General features: G+C 44.8%; 1 protein-coding gene across 1 annotated transcript in view; it reads right to left on the bottom strand.

The window, feature by feature from the left end:
* Positions 1 to 16,909, bottom strand: part of LOC148038734 (tobamovirus multiplication protein 1-like) — a 48,039-nt gene extending 31,130 nt beyond the window's left edge. Inside the window, exon 1 of the mRNA XM_087674579.1 lies at positions 16,577 to 16,909. Coding sequence (XP_087530705.1) covers positions 16,577 to 16,705 — 129 coding nt within the window. The 5' untranslated portion in view covers positions 16,706 to 16,909. The remainder of the gene's footprint in view (positions 1 to 16,576) is intronic.
* Positions 16,910 to 17,595: the final 686 nt, after the last annotated feature.

Here is a 17,595-nt window from a genome sequence, read left to right as displayed (position 1 = left end):
TATCTGGGGCTCAGAAAGAAGAAGCTGGAAAGCACCCACAAGCGGCCTCTTGAATCTGAGTGGAAGAGGGTGGGAAAGGAGGCTTAGGATGAGCCAAGGGTGGGGAACAATTGTGAGCTCTCAGGAGAGTGGACTATGGAGGAGATGTGGGCCTTGGAAGCCATTGTACCTGGAAGTGGGTGGGGGAAACCTCTGTGCTGTGGGGTGGTCTCCAAGAGGGCTTATCGCCTCGTAAGGTCTTAGAGCCTCCGTGTGCTCAAAAGGACTTAGCGTGCGTCAGGTGCGGCTTATTGCCTTGAGCATAATACTCTAATAGTCGATGCAGAACAATCTATGTGGCCCAGAAAGGAGAGGTGGCACAGGAAGTGCTAGGTGGGAGATGCATATACTCCGAGGGGATGGGGAGCAAAGGTCGAAGTCCGCAATCTTCGGTGGGATGACCGTTCGTGCCGCAGTAGGAACACCCAGTAGAAGGGCAATTTTTCGGGGGAGACGCCATGGTACCAGTGTGGTAAATTGGATAAGGGAGGGTGGGAGGGAGAAGAAGGATATCTCCCAATGTGCAGTAGAAATGATAGAGAAATCAAATGTTGATGCCGAACCCGCCATCGGTCCTAAAAACGCAAGAAAAACCAACAGCAGCAGTCAGCTTGCTGAAATCAGGTCTGAACAGTGTGTGGTAGACTAGAAACAGGCACCAAACTAATATAGGCAGCAATGGCCAGCTTAGACTGTGATGTCCTCTGCATCCAGGGTGTGGGCAATAAGCTAAAATACTTGGGAGAGTGATCAGCAATAGTCACTTTGCTGTAAACAGCTGCAAACTGCGGGTGGAAGGCTGGAAACAGGTGCTAGATTGTAGATGACAGCAAGGGAAAGCTGAGACTACAATGTCCTCTACGAAAGGGGTGTGGGCAGCAAGCTGAAAACACCTGAAACCTGCAAAAACGAGATGGATCTTTGCCGTTGTTTGAGCAGATCCGGCTCTGATACTTTGTCAAAAGATGACGTACCAGCGAGACAGTAGGGTTTGCGGGGAGGAACACGAAGTGAACTCGACAAACATGGAGAAGAGAAAAGAAGAGAGAAGAAAATCTGATGAATAGAATGATGAAGATCTGAATCATGGAGTGAATGTGATACAAGGGAACAAGGGTGCCGTAGCACAAGGAAGATAATGAAGACAATCGCGAACCACGAACCGCAATGTCCTCCTGAAGGGGTGTGAGGATAGTTGAGAGGCTAGAGAGAAGAGGTGACAGACTGAATGAATCAGCCGTAAGGAATGAATGAGAGAGTGGTCTATAAATAGGCATAGTTAGTCTAGGATGGCTCCCCTTTTTGGGGCTACAAACCCTAAACACAAAAGGCAAAAACGCAAAAGCGTAGACTGCAGGTGAAGGGTTTCTCAGCACCACCCTTAATGACTTCTCCACAAGCATCACCAAAACCCCCACTAATACTTGCCAACATGGACCTTTGCTTCCTACACCATCGGAGTATATGCGTCTACCCCCAAGCACTCGTTGTGCCACCTCTTCCTTCTAGGCCACAAAGTTTATTCTGCATCAACCTTCAAATTTTTATGCTCAAGGCAATAAGACGCATCTAATGCCCACTAAGACCTTTTGAGCACAAGGAGGATCATCAGGCGCCATGGCCTCCTCGCAACCACCACAATGCGCTACGGAGGTTGTTTATACTTCTTTTAAGGTTTCAAGAATGCCACCTCGATAACCCACAGTTCTACAATTCGCTCCACCAAGAGACAGTGATTGTTGGATACCGTCCCCTCGACAGTCCACTCCTTTCAGAGACAGTGGCTATTCGACACCTTCCATTACCTCAGCTCCACAATCCACTCCATTGAGAAACAGTGACTATTGCCCACCCTTGGCTCAGCATGAGCCTCACCTTTCCCCACCCTCCTCTACTCAAGTTTGAGAGGCCACCTCTGAGAATTCTTCGACATCTTCAACACCCCAGATTCCTTCTCCAACACAATCGGTGGTACTTCCTTCATCATCTAATGATTTAGAGTTCGTGATCCATAAGTTTTTAGATTCCCTATCTCTCGCAGATTCAACACAAAATGTACACTCCTTGCCCTCACAGGGGACTCCTTCGAGGCCCATACATCTCCACCCTCAGAGGGGGCACCTACTCATCGTGAAGTTCTTCACCCACCATTTACTCTTTGGGGATGGCTGTCTTCGAGCAATCATTTCTCTTATTGATACCCAAGGCTTGGAGATTCAGCCACGACTGAGTGACGAGGCCTTCAAATTCTTTCAAGCATGGAGTTATAGAGCTAGTGATCTTCTTCGTATCTCTCTTCACTCCTCTTTCTTCCTTCCTTTTTGGGCCTGAGAGGGGGTGCTGAGTCTTCAATTTACACACTTCAGTTAGGGTTTTGCTCTGACAACCCTAAAAAGAGTTGGTATTCACATTCTAGTCACTTTTTCAATAGGCACCCACTCAATCATGCACAACCCTAGACAAGTTATGCTTATGAATAGTCTGTCACTTCATTCATTCACCACCACCACTTCAGTCATTCTTCACCCCTCTTCTTCAGTCACTCCGACACTCTTCCCTCTCCACACCACTGGTGCCCATATCCTTATTGGAGGACATCGCAATTTGTGGTCAACCTTCCTCTTCTCCTTTAGGCACCCTACTCCCATCACCTTTTAAGCTACATTTGGAGGCTCCACCCTACTAGCATCATCATCTAACAAATGGCATCTTCTCTCTCCCACCTAACAACATCACTCTACTTATGTTTGGGTCTTCTCCACCTAGCGTCATCTTCCATCAGCTTCGTGTCCACATCCTCCATCTCTAGGCAGCATCACCATCTGCGTTTGGTTGTTTGAATGCCTTCCCCTTGCCTTGCATCATCATTCCCAACTTGGCATCAACACTCTCCTTCCTAGCGCCCCTAGTATTTGCATTTTGTAGCCTGGGGACATCCTCCACATCTGACATCATCATCCAGCACTTGGCGTCAATCTAGACTACTCTCCCTGCATTTGACAGCTCCAACACACTTGGATTTGTGTTTGCTATCCACATCATCTCCCTGGTGTCTGAGGACTACATTTCGCTCCCTCCATAGCCAGTAATCATCTTCCTCACCTCTGATAGCATCAAAGGACTACAATTCACTCCCTCAACAATTTTCCTTCTTCCAATGATTACTTTGATAGCCCACTTCTCGCAGAACTGCATATCGCTCCCTTAGCTATGCAAATGCCCATAGGTGCTGCCGCCTAATTCAGACACGACAGTGCAGTCATCTTCTGAGCTAGGGCTCCATTGTATCAACTTTTCTTCTCATTGCATGATTCAATGCATCATCATCCTGCTCTTGTGTTTCTAAGTTTCTCTTCTCGCTCAATGTTTGCTATACATTCTTTGTGTTTCTCCCCGCAAACCCTATTGTCTCTTTGGTCTCTTAGTCATTTTTTGATAAGATTGAGTACAGGTCCATCCCGACTACTTTGATGGCTGACTCTTCCCCTGCTCTTTCAATCATGGAATGTCAAGTCTTCCTTCTTTATCAATTAGATTCAATTACACGGTGGACTAATAACTTGGCAATTCTTGACTAGCATTGGAGCCATCTCCCAAGGTTGAGATTCTTGCTTTCTTATGCCACTTGGTCAACATACAAGCCCTCTCCTAAGATTAAGTATAGGCAATGCTCTACATACTGAATGGTTGATTTTACTTTTGGCTCTTCTAACCAAACATTGTCCACTCTACCTTGATAATCAACCTCCATCATTTCATCTTATTTCTTGGCACCACACAAAGACTGACATCAAATCCTCCTCGTTCAACATTAAGTTCTATGGTTGAGAGGTGACATGCTTGATGAAGCAATCCATGTTGATGACTTACATCAAGAAAGAAGCCAAAACAAGAAAGCCATAGATACCAAATAAGGCCTTCAACTAAGCCACAACAAGGCCGAAGCAAGCTATATACAAGACCTCATGGTTGATGTCAAAAAGCAACAACAAGTGCTCCAAATACAATCAATCTTTTATATATCAACAATTACCAAGACATATTAGCTCAATGGTTCAAATTAGTTTGATACTCGTATACTTTGAAAGGCGATTTATAATTTATATTGTTTGAGAATTTCAAAATATTGTTAAATGTTCATCTTTTTATTTAAGGGTGGCCGATGGCCAAAACGCCCTATAATTATGCTTCGGTTGTCATCGATGAGATGCCTAAGAGACATTAAAAGTTTAGTTGGGTGGTCAAATTGAACAAAAAGCCCATATGACTAAAGAAGTTTTCACTCAAGTAGTCACATTGACTAGAAGCCCATATAATGTGGTTTCAAAAGCAAAACAATATGCTCATGATCAACGAAACAAGCCACAAATCAATAAACCTATATAATGAAGCTCTCCAAAATCTAAATTTGGTGACTGCTTAAATTTAAGAGATTACTATTTTTGGAAGTTACTCAAATAAATATTTTATTTAATATTTTGAAAGTCGCTCAAATGAATTTCACAAAGAGCATTTTTGTCTTTAGCGGCTATCTCAAATTCTTACCCATTTGAGAGATTTTTTAAGAGTAGAAAATTAGAAGTTTTTTTATCTAGAAAAGTGGCATGTCGCATCTAGAATTGGATATGTATCATTTTAAAGAGACCAATATCCCTATACATGTCATTTTGCTCAATACTTGTCTCTTCATTTTCAATAAGCTCTCACACTAAAATTTCAGTCGCATGCTTTGCACTCTCCTATCTATCACTCATCCAAGAAGCACTTCCTACTTAGCTTGATCTAGTCCAAGCACTAAAGAAGAAAATCAGTTTGCAATCCAAAGTATGCAAAAGTTAGGGTTTCAAAACCCTAATTTTCAAAATCGCAACAAATCAACCCTTTGTATATGGTTCAGGCATTTGGCACCCGTGGTTTGTTTCAATAAATTCCTATAAAGGGGGAGGGGCTAGTTCCCCTCTCAACATGGTGTCAACTCTTCTTTCTCTCTCACTCCCTCTGTCTTTTGATTTTCATGATGATAATTAATCAAGTTGGTTAAGTTCAACATATTGTCATTCTCATGTTCTTCTCCACTTTTACACTTAAAGATTGTAGAAACCCTTAAGCCGTTCCAACCATATCATCAAAATACCCAATCCATTCATTGCAGCAAAGATCACCTCCCTTCGAAGTGCTCGAAGCTAGCACGCAATTATACAAACTATTGATGCTTTGGACATGAAGCAACTTACTGTAGAGCTCCACAAAGACTTCTGCAGCCCAACCCTAAGACACCTTGGTACATGTGCATTCTTCTCATCTAGCATTACTCTTTGCATCTCATTATGCAAAGAGTAAATCCATACCTTTGCATCACATTATGTGCATTCTCATCATGTAGTAATATTCTTTGCATCTCATTATGCAAAGCACCCTTGAGCAAATCCTGCACTATCTCCATTGGCAGTTCTGTAATCACCCTCCCTCCATACCCCTTCAATCCTTTACTTTGTCACAATATCCCAGACAAGTGCTTGGGATAGTCTTCTAATTTGAGTTGTTGGATCTAACTATCCATTTATTTCTCCCCATGGGCACAATTACTCCATCAAAAAAAGTTCAAAGTGGTTTAACATCACCTTTGCAAGTCCTACTAGGCCACTAGGCATCCAATGAGCACTCTTTGTTCAATGCCTTGTGCCAAAATAGTGTGATGGAATGGCATACACTCATACCGTATCAAAGAGACAATAGGGTTTGCAGGGAGAAACACACAATGTACAGTAAACAATGAGAGAATAAAAAACTCAAAGAAACATAGATGAAGATGATGATGAATGATGAATCATTGGATCATGCTAAGTGAACAAAGGTGATATAGCAAAGCCGAAGCTCTGGCGAAACACAATCCTTTGGGTAGTACGGTATAGAAGGTAATGCTAACGATGAAGAACAGTTGTTGAGGGAGTGAAATGCGGTCCTTTGAGGCTATCAGAGTAAAGAAACAAGAGCACCGACTAGCTGACGCATGTCGAAAGGGTAGAGAACAACAAGAAAGCCTACCAGATGAAGAAATCCAACCCCAAATGGAGCAAGAGCTGCAAAATGCAGCCACCTGGGATAGGAGGTGCCTACCAGAGCCGATGCTGATGCCGAGAAGGTGTCTAAACAACAAAATGCAATCCAAGTGCTGACACCTGATGGAAAGAAATATCACCAAATGAAGGATGAGCTAGCAAATTGCAAAACACAACACTAGTGATGATGCCAAGCAAAGGGAGATTGACACCAAGTGGGGAAAACTGTCAAACGCAAGCCTGATGATGATGCCACGTGAGGAGGGTTGATGCCAGATGATGCAAGTTGCAAATGCCAAGTGGAGATGAAACTCATGGATCACAACCTCCAGAGAGTCTAATAATGAAGGAAGTGCCACCAGCGGTATTGAAGAAGGTATCTGGGACTCCAATGGAATAGAAGCTAGACAATTCCCGAAGGTGGCCTCTCAAACCACAATCACCTTGATGCATGCATCGGAGCCGGTGTCTCTAGAGCAATACAAGGTAGGTGAGAAAATAGATAGCTCCTATGGAGCCATGGGCGGGCAACAACCACTGTCTCCACATCTATAAATAGGAGGCTGCCCAAACACTTGCTTCGTTCCTTGTTTTGCACGCTGCCACAGTTCATCCCAACCTCCTTCCATCACACACCTCATCCAGTTGCCGCTATGGTGATCCTCTGCCATAAAAACAGGGAACAGTCATTCCAGCTTGTAGGCACAGCCTAACATATTCCAAACCCTCTAAGGAGATGAAACGGCCAGGGAACTTCCCTCCCATTCCCAAGGCCCTTCCTTGCCGTTCCCTGTTTGAAACGGCTGTTCTAAGCCTGCTGATTGAAAATTGACATTATTTCTATTTTTTTCCTCTTGCTTGTGCCCCTCCTACCACATGTTCACCCATCTCCATTCCCTAATGTGCACGTACTAATCTCTCTCTCTCTCTCTCTCTCTCTCTCTCTCTCTCTCTCTCTCTCTCTCTCTCTCTCTCTTTTTGAAGATTCAAAGTGTCGACAAGCGACAAGCCAATCATGAGTCCATGCAAAGTTCAAATTTAATGCATTATCAACTCTTGTAAATTACAATCAAATGTCAGCCATATCCTCAATTCCAAGGTAATCACCCATTTATATTGTCTAATTTCAAGAAAAATTGGGATAATTGGGGCATTTTGGGAAATTCAAGGCAATTTGTGTTGAAAGATGCATGGATCTAGAGCATGGCTATGGCGGATGGAACACAAAGAGAATGTTCATGATGACATAAACTGAAGAGACCAACTGTTACTCAAGTGAATTAGGTTCCAAGATGAAAGCTTGGACTCATAAACACAATCTTAAGTATGAGACTGGCAATGACCAAGACACTAACTGAAATGGGAAAGCATCATGATATTGCATTCATCATATATAAAAGTGACATCCAAGTACAATGTTATATAGAGATGGGTAGGTGCCAATCTTCCTCTCTATGCATATGGGATTCTTGCAACTTGCATGTCTTCAGCCCATCTGCTCTTACAAAGAGGAAGCATGGATGTGATTGCAAATCTCAACACCCCTCCTCAATCACAACCAGAAGTACAAAGTGTGTAGAGGCTTTAGTGAAAGCAATACCTGCAAAGTATGAGCACACCATAGACATGGCAAAACAACAGAGGCTATCACAGAAAAGGCTAAGTGTGGATACCACAAACATGGTGGACATCCAAAGGCTGTAACAAGGGCCTCACAAAGTGTACAGAGGCTGTAGTACAAGGCGACATGAGGAATTTACAAGCTTATGTCAAAAGCGTTAGGGCTAGGCATTACCAGGCTAAAAAAGTCTAGTAAAAATTTGTGTCAAGGACTGGCAGGCCCTTGCAATTTTCAATATTTCTTTTCGCACAGATCTTCAATTTATTATAGATCTTCTTGTCGGTGTAGTCCAGCTTGCTCTTTTTGATATTGTACTTGTTCTTCACTTTGCTTGCAGCTTCAGTGTCCACTGCTTTGATCTTTTGGTCCTCTTCTTCTAGGTCCTCCTAGTCTGCTTCTTCATTTGACTTTGCTTGCATTAGTTGCATTAGTCTTCATGTCCATGTCCCCCTTAAGCAAAGATATCATTATCTTTGAGGCAGCGGAAATGACTTCAATCTCTTGCACTATCTCCAAGGTAGCAGGCATGTCTTCAAGTTCTTCAAATGAAATCATAAATTGCACTTTAGTATGGGCAGCTACATTTCTTCCTGTAAAAAATAATCTTGCTATGGCCTGGATCACTACATTATAGTTTATCCACTCGTAGAACCATATTACAATTTGTATAAAATGTATTCCACCATTTATTGTGATGAACCTTCTACGAAGTTTATCAGCTGGTATACTCCTTGCATGGTAATATATCTCTGCCCAAAAAAGAACAAGTAAAGTATAGGTCAAAAAGAAAAGAAGGCCTGGAATATCCAAGAGAATAACCCTGACAATCTTCATTTTGAAGGAGAAAACATATTGGTAGAATCCAAACACCAATGCTTGACCGGCACACAGAAGTGCATTCAAGAGATGGAACAATTTTTGTAAGGTCCATCCATATTCCTACACTCTAATCTGAATCCGGAACAATTGTATCAATGCTATTGCATCAAGCAACGAATAAATTGCACACAGTGTATAAAAAACTCCCGCTTGCGAAGTGCTGGAATCATCCCCATCATCCCACCAACTACTTAAGACATTTACTGGATGGGTAAAATGGTGTTGTGGATGCATCCAAAGGCCAAGTGACCAGCCCATGGCTTGTTCTCTGCACACGCACGGTTCTGGCACTGCTTGATCCTCACCGTATTGGACTGGTTGATGCAACAAGGATCATGGAATGCGTGCGCAAGAATTCTCTCACCAATTTGCAAAAAATCTGCCTCTACTAGTTGAGACAATCTTTCCTTTTCTTGGTTAGCCTGAGATTGTAGATTGGAGTCGGAATTGGTCAAGATCGCAGCACTAGGAAGGGGATTCACAAAGACAAGAAAAAGGCGGGGGGGGGGGGGGGGGGGGGGGGGGGGGGGTGTAATAGAAAATAAAGTGCAAGAAAGGGGATTGATGAGTCGAAGGCAAGCAAAGGCACAACGAAATTGGTGCGGACAGAGAGAAAGAAGAAAACAACAGAAAAGAAGGCACACACGCCTGCATGCACAAAGAGAGTAGAGAGAAGAACCGAGTTGAGCTAAGCCATGCTCACCATGGCTCTGATACCATGTTGAAATATGCATGAATCTAAAGCATGGCTATGGCGGATGGAACACAAAGAGAATGTTCATGATGACATAAACTGAAGAGACCAACTGTTACTCAAGTGAATTAGGTTCCAAGATGAAAGCTTGGACTCATAAACACAATCTTGAGTATGGACTGACAATGACCAAGACACTGACTGAAATGGAAAAGCATCATGATATTGCATTCATCATATATGAAAGAGACATCCAAGTACAATGTTATATAGAGATGGGTAGGTACTAGTCTTCCTCTCTATGCATATGGGATTCCTGTAGCCTGCATGTCTTCAGCCCATCTGCTCTCATAAAGAGGCAACATGGATGTGATTGCAAATCTCAACAATTTGGAGCTATGGGGGTAATCGAGTCAATTTTGGGACATTTGGATCATTTGGAGCATTGCGGGATATTGGGGCAATTAGAGGGACATTTGGGGCATTTGGGAATTTGTGGCATTTTTAGGGCGTTGAGAGCAATTTGGGGCAATTTTGGGGCATTTAAGGCAATTTGGGCGATTTGTAGCATTGCGGGGCTATTGGGACAATTTGGATCATGTGGGGCATATTTGGGATACTTAAGACACATGCTGCTCCCCCCGTTCCCATTCCTTGACCTTGGACGTTCCCCTGTTCTAGGGGGGTCCCATTCCCCATTCCAAGTAACTATATCCTCAACTAGCACCCATCAATCTAGAGTGGTCATCTGCAATTGTTGCCATTTAGCCTAGTCACTCCTATAAGATGCATTTACCCTAGCTTGTTGATGTCATCATCATCTATAGCAAGTCAGAGTTACATTTTCAACACTTTTGTTCATCAGCCTCTACTCCAACTAGTGGTTACAGCACTCGGAATCCATCTCCAATGGACAATACACATCGATGCCTCCCTCATTCCCACGAGAGACTGGCTATTGGATAACTCTCTCCTTGAGCATTGTGTGCATTCACTCATTTACGTTCAACATTCATTCATTCATCATCTTTATTTTTGCATTCTACATTTTTGGGTTAGTGTTTGAGTTCATTGTGTTTCAGTCATGTGATCATACTCTGTGCTTTCTTCTATAAACCCCAGCATATTTCCACAAAGGAAACTTGGGAAAGCCCTTTGGTTTAGTTCTTTGTCACATTCCAAGTTGGATGATATCTCCAATTTGACTTTCTTCCCTTTCTTCTCCTTTTTTTCCTTTCCCTAATTTAGTAGCTACAAAAGCACGGCTAACTTACCTTGCTCCATCTCATAGTCACAAGTTATAGTTAAGATGGACCCTTGGGATGCTGAGACACCAAGACATCATTCCAATGACAATGGCATAGTAGGACACGTCAAACTATTGGATGACATCACATCAAGATTCAAGCTGCAAATGCAAGACAGGAACAGCTCATGAACATGTCACCTAGTCAGAAAATTTTGTTTGCAGCAGGGCAGCCTGTATGACTTGTTGCAGTGGGAAGCCTCCAAAATGTAAGGTAAAACAGGTCATGGTAGGTTGGGCAGCCTGTATGACAGGCTCCAAAATGTAAGGTGAAACAGGTCATGGTAGGTTGGGCAGCAGCTGACAGCAAACTGAAGGTGTACCTCCATCAATGGCTAAATCCTCCAAATGAGCAACAGGCTGAGATGGACCAGCAGCAGCTCCACATGGGGTATGGTCAACAACATGAGGACAGAAGGCTAATGGCTGAAGGCTGTGTGTGTGAATTATCAGAGATGGAAGAACACCAAAATAATTGACTCTATTTATAGAGGATTTTGGTGCATTTGTCTTGGGTGTTCAAAAATAAAGCCATTTATTTTTGTAATCAACCCTAATTGCTTTTTGGGGGGCTGTTTTAATTAGGGATTTTCACAGATAATTTTAAGAATAGTGAATCAACATTGGATACATGGAAAATCTACATTTTGTTCTAGGAAAGAAATGTGATCAGCTAATACAGCTACCTGGGGCAGAAACTTGCATTTTGAGATGGAAACCCCCGCATGGCAGCAGCAGCAAAATCAGAAAGAGATGTGATATCTGGAGCAGCTGGAGCAGTCACAAAGGACTGGATCGGTGGTCACAACAGTAGTGGACTTGTATAAAGGCTGATGTGGATGACAACAATGAAAAATGCCCTGACCCTTGGTCCATTTTCATAGAAATTTTTGGGACATTTGTTGTACTAATCAAACTTCTCAAGTTTCGTTTCAATTGAGTTAAATGTGACTTTCTTTTGGGGCACTTCCTATGTTACTGGTCACTCCTTCACTATTACTACAGAAAAACACTAATTGTTGCGGCATTTGAGTTTACAAGCTTGACTAAGAATGTGGATGGCCAACTACATAGCTCAAGTGCATCTGATCCAAAGCCCTGCCCAGCAGTTGCCCCAATCTTGAACTGATCTGTCACTATTGTATCCCAAAAGCCTTCATGCAACTTTGATTAAAGACAGAAATGCACCACTATGCTTAGCACATATTTCCCATGTCATAGCAAGGGGAACATGTTTGTGTTGCTGTAAGCATTTCACGGGGGACTGATGGGTGTAAGTAAGAAAGCAAAAGGTTGTGGGCATTTCATCCACCTTGCATCTGTTCTTCTCATGCCTATTGCATGTTTCCCATCCTAACAAGGAGGACATGTTAGTGTTGCTGTAAGCATCGCACAGGGAACTGTCAGGTGTACATAAGAAAAAAAAGGTAACAGGCATTTCATCCACCTTGCATCTGTTTTACCTGCCATAGGTTACTCTTAGACTGACCTGTATCTCAGCTCTGTTAGCCTGTCCTGGGCCAGTCGGTCAGCTGGGTGTAGGCAGTTGGCCCATATTATGGGCAGGATGGACATTATGGTGCAGCCGGCCAGTTTTGGGCCAGTTGGCCAGTTTTGGGCCGGGTCGGCCAGTTTGGAGGCTGGGGGGCTATATACAGCAGCCCCCCCCATCAGTCCATTACATTGTCTTGCAGATTTTAGCACACTCTCCCTTCTCTCCCACTCCGGCATTGGTGCTGCCATTGCTTCCAGCCTGATCTGGTCCCCTCATTGATGCTCCGGGCTGTATGCAGGGACTGATCAGTCCACACCTTTGTATTCAGCATTCATTTCAGTCAGTGCAGATTTTCTTCCTTCATTTTCTGCTCTCTCTCTCTTCCTCTATGTTCGTGCTTCTTCTTTCGTTGCGCACTCTCACATGGTATCATCGCCTAACTGAGAGCACGGAGAAGAGCTTTCAGAGAAAGACACCATCCCATTTCTTCTGCTGCTGCCATATCTTCACCATCAGCTAGGTGGCTCTTCCTGCAGGTCCCAACCCTTGCGTTTGCTGCAGGCGCCTTCTCCAGTGGCTGCCACATCACCATCTACCTCCTGGTTGCGTTTTGCTGCAAAGCGGCCTTCTATCAACTGGGCGACACTCCTCCTGGTGGCGTTTTGCTCTTCAGGCAGTTTTCTCCTCCTCTGGTGGCCCTCTTCTCGCAGGCGACTCCCCCCCACGCTGCGTTTTGGTGTCTGACGGTTTCTGCATCAGCGTTTGCATCATCTCCAGTTGCATTTACAGCTTCTGGTTCTTGGTGACCTCAGTTTCTTGCCGCTCACAGTCTAATCGGTGGTTGGTGACCCTTCTGGTGGTTATCCCTCGGCATCGGCAAACTTTGTTTGGTGTTTGCAGATTTGGAAGATGTCTTACCAGTTTTCAGGCTTCGATGACTCAGAGGATGAGCTTCTTTCTCATCATTCCTCTGAGCGGAGACGGGATTATCAAGAGTTTCGTGATCGACGACGGAAGGAGTCTCCTCATACCCGTCCTTCCTTTGTCCATGCATCTCAGAGGGTTCCATCTACCATGAAGGTTCCATCAGCAAAGACTGCTTCCAATGTTTGTATGCCTTCCTTGATTCCCTTGATACAGGTGCCCATACTCCCTTCCTTTCCGAAGGAAGACAAGCTGGATGGCTCCAACTACTCCCTCTGGTCGTGTAAGGTGGAGTGCATCCTCGACACATTCGACCTATGGGAGCTTGTTTCTTCATCCATCGACCATCCCCCGATGGATTCGTTAGATGGGGCTTCTATGGACCGTGCAGCCTTGTGGGATAGGCTCAACTCTCGACCCCGTTCCTTTCTCTTTATGAGCCTTCACGGCTCTGTTCTTGTTCATGTTCACAGATTAAAGACCACGGCAAAAGTGTGGAAGAAGCTTGCGTCTTTGTATCAGCATAAGACGTTTGCCCACAAGATTTCATTGGAGAAGAAAATGCGGATGCTCAGTCTTGATGATTCTTCTTCCATGAAGGAGCACATCACGAAGATGGAGGATATGCGAGATGAGCTAGCCTCTCTTGGTCGGGTGATTTCGTTCGAGGATATGGAGATGATTCTCTTGACTCAGCTTCCCTCACCCCGGTATGATGTCTTCTATACCAGCCTCATCACCTCGAGGACCCGCGAGAAACTCCTATGGGAGTAACTTTCCCCGCTTGTCTTGGAGCATGACAAGCGTCTCAGAGAGGTGGGTGCCAGTGGCTCCACCAAGGCTTTTACTGCAGGTACTGGTCGCGGCAAGAAGAAGAAGCAACAAAAGGAGAAGGCCAAGGACACGAAGGAGGAGGACAAGAAGGATGCGAAGGAGAAGAAGCCCAAGTGCCCACACTGTGGGAAGGGCACTCATCCCGAGGAGAAGCCCTAGCCACAACAAAGTCTGCTTTTGTGCATATCTTTGTTGAGGAGGATATAGCCCTAGCTTCTACCACTCAGGAGAAGCCTTGGCTAGTGGACAGCGGAGCATCTTCTCACATGACCTTTCGACAGGATTGGCTTCAGGATCTTCGTTCGAGAGGGGGCACTGTCACCATTGGTGACAACTCTATAGTTCCTGTTTGCGGCATGGGGACTTTACCTTTGTTTTCTGACATACAGTCTTCTTCCGCCAAAGTTCTTTATGTTCCTAATTTGGGTTTTAACCTATTGTCTAGTCACAATGGAGGATGTTTCTACAAGTGATGCTCTTTGGACATATACACAAGAGGGTGGGCTCTACACGCTCACAGCCTTGGCTGCGAGGAATTCCCACGAGCTTGGGCTACTTTGGCATGCTCGTTATAGGCATATAAACCTTGATGCCATTCGGCGGGCTTCCAGGAGGAAGATGGTGGAGGGACTTCCAGATTTCCCTCCTCTTCACACTTTATGCCCCAGCTACTTGAGGGGCAAGCAGCATAGGCAGCCTCACCCATAGGTTGCTTCCAGGAGGGCTACTTCCCCACTCGAGTTGGTATATACCAACCTTTGCGGACCAATGGGCACAGCCTCCCTTGGAAAGGCCAAGTATCTGATGCTAATTGTGGATGACTTTAGTCGTCATGTGTGGCCTTATTTCTTGGAGTACAAGAGTGAGGCGTACTCCCATTTCTGCGAGTGGAAGGTGTTTATGGAGACCCAGACTTCTTCCAAAGTTCGTGGCGTTTGAGCTGATCACGGTGGCAAGTTCACTTCTCACCTTTTCTCTCAGTTTTGCAAGGATCACGGCATTCGGATGGAGTATTCCCATCCGAACACACCATCAGAGAATGGTGTGGTGGAGCGTGCGAATCGAACCATGGTGGAGATGGCCCAATCCATGTTGGAGCATCGGAGTCTTCCTCATTCCCTTTGGGGTGAGGCGGTGGCTACGGCGGTGCATATACGCAACCGCTCTCCGACTTCGGCATTGCAGGACATGACTCCTTTTGAGGCTTTCTTTGGGAGAAAGCCTTCCGTATCTCACTTTCGCATCTTTGGATGTGATGCTTTTGTCCATGTGGACAAGAAAAAGAGGAAGACGAAGCTCAACTCTAAGTCGAGACAGTTTATCTTCATGGGCTATAGCACGACCACGAAGGGATATCGACTCTACAACCCGACGACACGGAAGATTGAGGTGAGCAGGAATGTGATCTTCGATGAGGCTTCAACCTTCGAGGATCCGAGGACGGATCGTGGATTCGGAGCTAGCGATGGCCTACTATCCTACGGCGGACAATGCGGCTGATCTCTTCACGAATCCTTTGTCTCAAGCTTCTTTGCTTCATCACATGCGGATGTTAGGTCTTCAGACCCTCCCAGGATCTGAGAGGGGGTGTTAGCCTGTCCTGAGCCAGTCGGTCAGCTCCTAGGTGTAGGCAATTGGCCCATATTATGGGCAGGATAGACATTATGGTGCAGTCAGCCAGTTTTGGGCCAATCGGCTAGTTTTGGGCCAGGTCGGCCAGTTTGGAGGCTGGGAGGCTATATATAGCAGCCCCCCCCATCAGTCCCTTACATTGTCTTGCAAATTTTAGCACACTCTCCCTTCTCTCCCACTCCGGCATTGGGAGCTGCCATTGCTTCCAGCCTGATCTGGTGCCCTCACTGATGCTCCGAACTGCATGCAGGGACTGATCAGTCCACACCTTTGTATTCAACATTCATTTCAGTCAGTGCAGATTTTCTTCCTTCATTTTTTGCTTTCTCTCTCTTCCTTTGTGTTCGTGTTTCTTCTTCCATTATGCAGTCCCCCCCATCAATCCCTTACATTGTCTTGCAGATTTTAGCACACTCTCCCTTCTCTCCCACTCCGGCATTGGTTCTGCCATTGCTTCCAGCCTGATCTGGTGCCCTCACTAACGCTACGGGCTGCATGCAGGGACTGATCAGTCCACACCTTTGTATTCAGCATTCATTTCAGTCAATGCAGATTTTCTTCCTTCATTTTCTGCTTTCTCTCTCTTCCTCCGTGTTTGTGTTTCTTCTTTCATTGCGCACTCTCACAAGCTCGTACTTGTCAGTTGTGACAAGATCCAAACGCTGTGCAAGAGCCGTGTGTATTGTTCAGTTGGATAAACTGCTGGCAGGGGGGGATCCTTCATTAGGGTTTAGCTAACTCAAAACCTCAAAAGTATAGTGTTGATTAGACAAAGTAGGATCGCTTCCATCAGCAACTTTGTGAGACAATAGATGAAACCGAGAAGTAATTCTTTGGAAGGTAAGAATAGGCCTTAAGGTACTTTGCTGTTGTAGAGTCATGGCAGCCACCAGAGGCTGAGAGCTTCCACAAAGGTAAGAAACAATACACACTGTCTCATAAATGTTTCCATCATCTACAGTACACTCTGCATGTAGCCTTCATTTAGAGCAAGGTGTGGTTCTCTAGACATTATAAAAACAGGTTTTTACAGCATTATTGGCTGAGATCCTCTCTCTCTCTCTCTCTCATACATATCGACTGCTACACTCACCAATGCAACCGAGGCCACGAGAGCAAATGCTGCACACAGGGTATAGAAGACGCCATCCTCCCAAGCAGTCGAGTTGTCAACTCTATCCCACCAAGAGTAAAGGTCTTTGTTGGAGAAGGAGACAGCCATAACAGGACAGCTTTCGTAATGAGACCTGCAAGAAATGATCGCTTTTGCTTCGGAGTAGCTACATGGCGCCCCACATTCGACGTCCAGAAAAGAAGGACAAAAGCTGGGCTCGTCCGCCTGTTATGGTGCAGAGCGAAAAACTCCAGCTCCGGGATACCCATATCTAAATAAGCTTTGGATCACCAAAAGGACACAACTGCTGTCAGAATTAAAGAGAGCTTTCTCCTTTATGCTGCGTTAACATCGTGAGGACGACATAGTAAATGCTGCTTGGAGTAAAAAACTAAATTTGAAAAGGACGATAAGTATAAGGAACCTTCACCCGTCCAAACATACAAATGTGATTCCGACCTAAATATGAAGACTGGGCACCTCCTTTTGGACACAAGGCCAACCAATTTCTGTCAAACCCAAGATGATTGAGCGCATGTGCCAACAATTGGTTAGTTGCAAATGGGTGACAAGATAGTTGGGCAATTGAAGAGTGGCAGCCCGAATGAAGTAGTTGTTCAAGACGTAGAGGGTGGGAGAAAGACACGAAGTGGGGCCATCTCTAAGAGCAGAGTGCTCTCAGTACTTTTCTTCATTATTCATTGAGTAACCCACATGCTACACACAACTACAATAGAGTGCAAACCATAATGCTAACTAACTATACTTCTAACCAGAGATAGATCCCGACTCATTTATTGCAGCACACATGACATTCAGCTAACCTACACTAGAGTCAAACAGATGAGCTTGATTCTTCACACTTCCCCTCAAGCTCAAGTGATTTGTTGTATCCCAAGTAACAATCTAAAATGAGTAAACTTATCTTTACCAAGTGATTTGGTAAAGATGTCCACTACCCGATCTTCTGTATTGGCATGGATAAGGTATATCTTGCC

The sequence above is a fragment of the Lygodium microphyllum genome, chromosome 3, assembly GCF_053477565.2.
Source record: "Lygodium microphyllum isolate KBCC chromosome 3, Lygodium_microphyllum_v1.1.10, whole genome shotgun sequence".
Taxonomy (NCBI): Eukaryota; Viridiplantae; Streptophyta; class Polypodiopsida; order Schizaeales; family Lygodiaceae; genus Lygodium; species Lygodium microphyllum.
The sequence above is the reverse complement of the archived record's forward strand: the minus strand, read 5'-3'. Positions and strand labels throughout refer to the sequence as shown.